Source organism: Papaver somniferum, chromosome 9 (assembly GCF_003573695.1).
Source record: "Papaver somniferum cultivar HN1 chromosome 9, ASM357369v1, whole genome shotgun sequence".
Taxonomy (NCBI): Eukaryota; Viridiplantae; Streptophyta; class Magnoliopsida; order Ranunculales; family Papaveraceae; genus Papaver; species Papaver somniferum.
Window position 1 is genome coordinate 19,448,523 of NC_039366.1, and position 8,182 is coordinate 19,456,704.

General features: G+C 37.3%; 1 protein-coding gene across 2 annotated transcripts; it reads right to left on the reverse strand.

The window, feature by feature from the left end:
- Positions 1–2,053: 2,053 nt before the first annotated feature.
- Positions 2,054–5,710, reverse strand: LOC113314327 (transcription initiation factor TFIID subunit 12-like). 2 transcript variants are annotated; one of them, XM_026563119.1, is made up of 8 exons: positions 5,142–5,710; positions 4,882–5,049; positions 3,187–3,729; positions 2,992–3,066; positions 2,724–2,802; positions 2,579–2,643; positions 2,394–2,429; positions 2,054–2,300 (listed from the first exon to the last, which is right to left on the reverse strand). In XM_026563119.1, the coding sequence occupies exons 1-8, from the start codon at positions 5,700–5,702 to the stop codon at positions 2,190–2,192; spliced, it is 1,638 nt and encodes a 545-aa protein (XP_026418904.1). In that variant the 5' UTR covers positions 5,703–5,710; the 3' UTR covers positions 2,054–2,189. The 2 variants fall into 2 exon arrangements, with proteins under 2 accessions (XP_026418904.1, XP_026418903.1); XM_026563118.1 differs by having other exon boundaries at positions 3,187–3,732.
- Between the last annotated feature and the right edge of the window lie 2,472 nt (positions 5,711–8,182).

The following is an 8,182-nucleotide window of genomic DNA, read 5'->3' on the forward strand; positions in this document are numbered from 1 at the left end:
ATAACGAAACATTCCAAGTCTACACCAAATGATTGTATCACACAAACCATGTAAGATGTTACTCGGAGATCTTCACATGATCATCTTTTGACTTTCGTCAAGAATATAAGATGAACTTGGTTGAAGCGAAAGCTTACCAACACATATTTCGAGAAATATGTAAGCGCGTTAATCTCATCTCGAAATCTCAAATGTGCATAATCGACAACTATATAGTAATACGAATTTTGTCTCTATATAGGATATAGAGTAGAAATAGACTTTCCAAGTGATAGATGAGTTTTAGTCTCCATATACCTTTTGTTGATGAAGTTCCACAAGCTCTCCTTAGTAGTTCTTCGTCTTCAATTGATGAACGTTGTGAAGTCTAATGCTCAACTACACAATCTATCCTAGTCCGAGACATCACTATAAGTAGACTAGAAATCAAGACTTATAGTTTTGATCACTAACATTGACAAACAAGCTTGAGATAGATACGCTTGCGAGTTCGACCGAGCAGTGCTCTAATAATCTCCCGCTTTGTCAATTTTAATGACAAAACTACCAATACATATTACAAAATAAATAAACTTTGTAGCTTCTCATCCAAATGCTTGATCTCCTTGGTTCTTCAACATTACTCGAAATCTTCGTCACTTCCAAGTACTCCAATGATTCCAAAAGTGTTCAACTCAGCATCATAGTTTTTGAAGATCCGTAGCAATAACAATGATAAAACAGTTGCTTTCAATCATTGTTATACAGGGTCATATTATCATTACACAGCATCTTGTATGGTGATATGTATCACTATGGTGATATACAGTTGCTCTCAATCATTGTTATACAATATTGTCATATTGTATCACAACTTTGAAAACAATACTGTGGTGATATGTATCACTCCCCCTTAGTCAATACTTCATCTCATAATGAAAACCACTTCCCCTTACATAATGATCCATAAACCATATGTATTTCTAGTGTGAACTACACATTAATTCTCCGCATTTTTGTGAATATAAATTGGCAAAGGTACGAAAACTAGTGGGATCCTCATGAAATTTTCATAAAGATACTTCATGACCAAAAGAGAACAACATACCAACTTGTTTCGATGATTTCACATAGTCGAAACTCAATGTATTCATCAATGAGTTTATAAAGATACAAGATAACTCCTGCAATATTCCACAGCCGCACTCCACACAAATATTTGTTTTCAACTCATTTTGATGATTACTTCTCATTTATTCAACCAAAAACGAATGACAAGTAATGAGTTTGTGTGAATATCTTTGTTAATGTTTTAAATTAAGCTATATATATAGAGATGGTGGTGGTTGGTGGTGGTAATCGGTGGTTGATGGTGGTGCTAATCGGAGGTGGTGGCGGTGGTAATCGGCGATGGTGGTGGGAGGAGGTGGTGGTAATTGGTGGTTGGCGGTGGTGAGAATCAGAGATGGTGGTGGTGGTAATCGGCGGTGGTGGTGTGAGGAGGTGATGATTATACATATATAGGAGGTCATTAGGTGAGTTTTAATTAAATTAGGTTAAGGATAAGTTAGTCATTTCAACACTTTAGGACACCCCTTATAACTATAGGGAAGGTGACCTAATAAAACCATGGTCCCTCGAAAAAACCATAGTCCCTAAAAAAATCATTCTTGGTTTGTTGTCGATTTTTTTGCTGAACTATGAAAAGAGTTTTCTGACGGGTGGATTGGAGTGCACTCACCCACTCAATGGCCAAGAAGAAGGGGCAAAAATCTAAATATTTGGCTATTTTGGCCTAAGCTGCTGGCCAGTTACCATAAGTGTCCTCACTGCTAGTGCCAGCCTTTAGCAATTCCGATCTTAGAGTGAGCACCTGCCTTTTCCCTTCCTATTAGAAACCAACAGATGTTGATTTTTTTTCTTTATAAATTTGCTTTTAATTCAAAAATGACCGTGTTACCCTTTAATTAAAATTCTATATGCCAACACAAGTTCTCCCGGTCTTGCTTTGTAGTAGGAGCACTACTTGTAATAAAAAAAGAGTCAAATTTTGTACTCTATACTGACCACAAGAGGCTGAAAGTAGGCAATTTTTTTTATCCTTCCGATAAAAAATTTCATACCTTTCAAAAATGGGTATGATTGGAAATTTACAGCTGTTTCGCTTTTTTCAGGACAAAAACAAAATAGAAAACCTTTGGTTGTCTACTTTATGGAGCTGGTGCAGCCTTTGCTGCATGGCCTTTTGCAGCTCCAGTTGCAGCTCCGACGGAGTTCTTCACATATGCAGCAGCATCAGATAGCACCATTGACTTCTTAATCTGCACAAAACAATGTTAAAGAAAAGATTCTAAAGCTTGGTTTAGAAATATACCTGAAATTTAAGTACGCAGAGGTAGAGAAGAAAAACATACCGCTGCAAGGCGCTCTCGGTGAATTTCATTTGTATACTGCAAACAAAAAATATGGAAGAATTAGTAGTCTAACTAAGAATCAGGGAAGAAATTGAAGGTTTATGCTTTAACAACTATTACAATCTTGCAATGCAAACTTCTATTCATAATAACACACAGGTCTAAATCCTGACGAGAACTCTTACCGGCTTCTTGTAGTTCTTTATCTCATCCCCACCAAACCCAGGTAGTGACATGTTCCAGTTCCTTTCTGCATTAAATGCAAAGAACAAATCAACATCAAACAATAAGAAAAGCTGATCAAGAAATGGGCAATTCCTCATTACTAACCTAGATGTAGAAGGATATCTTTTGCTTCCAGGACATTTGATTTTCGGTGCTTGGCCAGTGAACAGGCAAAAGTTGTTACCTTCACAAGACAGACAGAGAACATCAATCAAATATTAGAAAAATAAAGAAGGATAAGAACTTACTTGGACGAATGAAAATTAGGAAAAAGAAAAAGAACTGTCAAGTGCACAGTGACATGATAGCGTTTGATACGCAAATCTTAATGACCCTAACTGTCAATTAAAAAATAGAGATTCAATCAACTTACCGACTCGACGAAATCCTCTGCAATATCCACCAGAATATCTTCAACCTCCGGATCAACCTTCTCTGATGGATCAATCTGTACCAAATTTCCTGGCTATTAAGAACTTAAGAACTATCATAGTCACAAAGGTAGATTAATACAAAGAGTTGATGACAAGACCTCCTGTAAATAAGAATAAGAACATCAATTACTCACCTGAGTTATTAACTCGTGGATGCTTCTCTTACTGAGAATCTGGTTACTAGTTTCACCAGGATCTGCATTAAACGGCGAGTTGTTCACTCCAGATGGTGATGTAGTAGAAGTTTTCAGGCTTCCTGGAGTTAAACCTCTCAAAGCCAGTGCTGGATGTGGTGAGGGTTGTTGTTGGATCCTTGTTGGTGGAAATTGGTGATTGTAATGCTCTTGTGACTGATTTGGCTGAGAAGGTTGTTGTTGTTGCTGTTGTTGTTGTTGCTGCTGTTGTTGTTGAGGAGCCGATGGCATCTGATGAGAGACCGTTGAGTAAGAATGGGGGTGCTGCTGAGGAATATGGGATCTTTGTGACAAGGTTTGTGGTCTCATCTGCTGCCTGTATGGAGGGGATGTTAAAGTAGGTGAATGCATTGGTCTCCCTGGACCGGTTGATGACATCCATTGCTGTGTAAGCTGTGGTTGCATACCAGCTGGTGAGGCAGGTGATGGAGCACTAGTTGTACTCACTCTTTGTAAAACATGAGGTTGTTCATGGCTTTGATACTTCTGAAAGGAAATTGAAACGTATATTCAGGTAATCACTTCCATGGTTATGTTTCACAGAAAAAGAGTGTCCTATTTTCGATTATCGACAAAAGTACCTAGATTCACTCAGGGGATCTGCTAAGCCTAGCAATTAACAATCACTGGGTACTGATATTATACTACCTCCATTTCAAGAAAAGTGAAAGTAATATCACTTTTCCTGAAACAGAGGGAGTATCTTTTTCTAAGCTCATTTCTATATAAGAAGTGAGAACAAAAAGGTAACCATTTTGTATTCCAGGACCCAGGTTAAGATTGTCAAATGTAGTGTAAAAAAACGGGAAACCACAAGAATCAGAACAGGTTAAGGTTGTGATTCGTGTTAAGCTGTGTCATATTCCAGGACCCAGGTTAAGATTGTCAAATGTAGTACCAAAACTTGAGCATACATAGTACACAGAAACGGGAAACCATAAGATGCCAGGGTTTTTCATGTCATCTAACCAGAAAGAACTTCACAAATCTATTAACACCTGAAAGCAACAACAGCTTATTGACACGCAGTTTCGGCACTACTCCACAAATCTAGTAGATCCTTTCAGGAGGCCCCAGTGACTATTCATACAACCTAACTAATCTTCATAGTGCCAGGGTCAGTTATTCACGAATTAGCTACACCTACTGTTTATTTCCTGTGGTCAAACTAACTATACAGTTCATCCAACGATAAAGTAATGTAAATTGAGTTGCAGAGCCATGGCACAATCACATCTAAAACCAAAAAAATGTAGAGGTGAATCATACCAGTCTTCGCTGGAGGTTACCACTAATTTCTTTTTCCACTTTCTATTCTAATTATTTCCTCAACAGTAGTAGATCGCTCAGGGTCTCTGCTAAGTCTAGAAAACTACAAACTGCAGGGTATTCCGGGTTATGAACATGAACATACATAGTACAAGAAGGAACATCTTATGTCAGGGTTTTTAATGTTACTAGACAGGGTAAAGATTTTCTAGATCCACAAACAAGGTAAGCACAAAATATTGTACACCACATAAAACCCAATCTTACTACCGAACAATGACATCCACATTTAAAGCAACATATGCAATTATCTATAAGACAATATAACAATTGGATTAACCATAAAAAAGCCATTTTAACACTAACTTGATTAGCAGCTAGAGATTGATTAGTTGCTGGAACCGGTGGTCTCATAGCCGACTGCGAAGACACCGCAGCTCTGTTCTGAAGGTGTGACATCGGCCGCATAATCGAACCTGAACTAATCGAACCCATCATTCCAATATTCTGAATTCCTGGATGTACAGATTTCATCTGAAAATAAAATAAAATCACCAACAAACAAAATTCAGAAACCCAATTTCAAGAAAACCCCCAAAATTAAAAGATTCATCATCTAACGTTACCTGATTAGGGGTTAGGGTTTCAGGAACATTCACAGGATTCCGACTAAATTGAGTAGTATAAGAAGAAGGACCAAACGAAGAGAAATGAGAAGGTTGTTGTTGTGATGATGGTGTTGGTGGTCTTGAAGGATGAGCTGGTACACCAATTGCAACGCCACCTCTTTGAAGATGCGGTGTTGAAGTAACAGTGTTTGGGATAGGAGTCGGAGTGGTAGATTGGAAGTGTGATGTTGATAAAGCTTGTGGTTGTTGTTGTTGTTGCTGTTGCGGTGGTGGTGGTCGGATTCTGTTGTTCATTGGTGGTGCTCTGATTTGAGATTGGTGGTTGTGGTTGTGTATTGATTGCTGTTGATTGTGAAGTGGATTTGCTGAAGATTGAATATTGTTAGGGTTAGGGTTTTGGGGGATTTCAGGTGTTTGGGTTAATGTAGGTTGAGGGATATTTGATTGCTGTGGTGGATGTTGAGATTGTTGCGGCGGTGATTGCGGTGGTTGCGAAGGCGTTGATTGCGGTGGTTGAGAGGCGGTTGACGGTGGTGGTTGTGTTTCTTTGGAATCCATTTGGGAATTTTGGGAGGGAATTGATAAACCTCTCTCTCTTTTTCGCTGGTATTTATAAAGAAAGGCTGTTTTTTTCTTTTGGCTGACTGGACTTTTTTTTCTGACTCAATACTGCTTACAACTGAATCAGCAGTTTGGCTTGATTCTTCCAATGGCTTGCACCTCTTTGGCTGGAAAACTGGATATCAAACTTTTTTTTATTTTTTTTGTGATGTAAAAAGGAAATATATAAAGATAGTATAATAAATTTACAATTTCAATTTTACCAAAAATATTAATTAGAGATGATGCTGACTTTTTGAACTCTTTGGTATAGGTGTGTTGATAAATGTTGTATTTTTCTGATCCTTCCTTCTTTTGCAGTTGAGTCTGTCGTTGTATAGTGATCTCTAATTATGTATCTAACATGTTCTAGTGGGAGTTTTTTTAGAATTTGCATAGTTTCTTCACAGTATTTTCCGCTGTCCGAGAGGTAATCGCCGCATCTTTGTTAATTGAATCCGGCACGAATTTACAGTCAGTTGTTATTGGAACACTTGAAAGGATATTTTCTTCTAGCCATTTTAAAGCTCTAAGGAGTGCTAGCTTTTGCTTCTGTGTATAAAGCTGAAGATGCCCATTCCGAGGCTGCTGAGATATGCATGAAAGCCTCTTGGTCCACTGAATACAAAATGAAAGCATATTCCATGGATAAATCCTCTTTTTTATAGGAGGCATCAACAAATGTTATCCAATCTGACTTAAATTCTGACCATGAAGTTTAGTGAACTTTGGTCACTAAGAGTTGTGAGTTTTCGCTTGGTGCTTGCCTTTTGAATAAAATTCTTAATTTGTTTCAACCTTGTTGGATTAGGTTGGTTTTTTGAAAGACTACCACGCATCTATATTTCCATATAAACCAAATTATTGTAGTAATTTTTTCTTTAAATTACGAAATTTTTGGATTTGAAAACCAATTTTCTACCGAGTACGTAATTGATTTTGTGCATATTTGAGTATTGACTGCATCCAAGAGCATCCAAACCATATGGCTCTAGTAAACGGCCAAACTCTTAATATGTGATGTTCTTTTTCCAAGTCTTGAAGTGTTGCACATGGTTCAATCCAATGGAATCTATGAGTTGTAAGCTGAAAGTGTACTTGTGGTAGGTAATGCCTTTTAAGTTAGTTTCCAGATGAACAACGAATAACTTGCCTCTTCCATAATTTTTTCCAAGGGAATTCACTGTTAATCTCATTAACCTGATTTTGATTGATGAGGAAATTGTAGATATTTCTTACCGAGAAATCCCCTGAATCATGATGTTTTCATCTAATCATGTCAGTCCCTTGCAAGTGTGGAGATATAGCGAGAATCTTTTCCTTTACATCTGGAGGGAAAAATTCATCTAATTTCTTAGAGCCCCACTCTCCTTTGGGTTTATTAGATCTTGGACTTTTTGTGGTAAATGTTCTTCTTTCTCACTCGGTCTATGAATGATATCTGAATTGGGTATCCAATTGTCCTCCCATATATTCGTATTAGCTCCATTTCTCACTTACCAAGTATAATTTCCTTTAATAATATTCATACCTTTTGGTATGCTTGTCCATATCCAAGAGTCTTCGTAGTTTCTAGTTGGTTCCATTGGGTTGGAATTGTAGAAGTACTTTGCTTCTTGAAGTTTCACCCATCACTAGTCTTTTTCTATCATTAACCGACTGGCCAACTTTTTTTTATAAAGAGCTATGTTAAACTTGTGAGGTTTTTTTTATACCCAATCCCCCTTGTGATTTAGGTTTACACATGGTAATCCACACCTTTATATAACCACATTTACCTTTTGAATCATCTTTATTCCACCAAAAATCTCTCTGAATTTTATCTCATTAATTTATGAAGGGTCTCCTTGGGAAGGGCTAATATCTGCATTTAGTAAGTTGGGTAGGCTTGAAGAATGTATTGGATTAGGATTGTTTTACCCGCTTGTGAGATAAATTTTGCTTTCCAACCTTGTAGGGTATTATAATACATTTTGAGGAGAGGCCGAAAATTTTCTTATTTATTTTTATCAAAAACAAGGGAGTACCGAGGTATCTATCATTTTTGTCATCAAGGGAACTTTGAATATATTTTTTTTAATGATTTTCCCATGTTTGGAATGAATTCTAGGGCTGAAGTAGAACCCCGATTTTTGTAGATTTACCATTTGGCATGTGATTTCCTCGAAAGCAGATAGAATATCCAATAAGTTTTTGCTTCTCCCAAGACTGCTTTCGTAAATAGGAAGCAATCATCAGCAAAAAATATGTGGGATATTGGGGCATTTTTATTTATTTTAAACCCTGAGATTTTGTTCTCTGAAGTTGATTTTTCAAGGAGTGTTGAGAGAGGATCTTCATGCAGATAAGAAAAATATAAGGAGAAAGAGGATCTCCCTGTCTTAGTCCCCTGGAGTTTGTGAAAGTCGGAGTTGGGAATCCATTTAGAAAAATAGAGA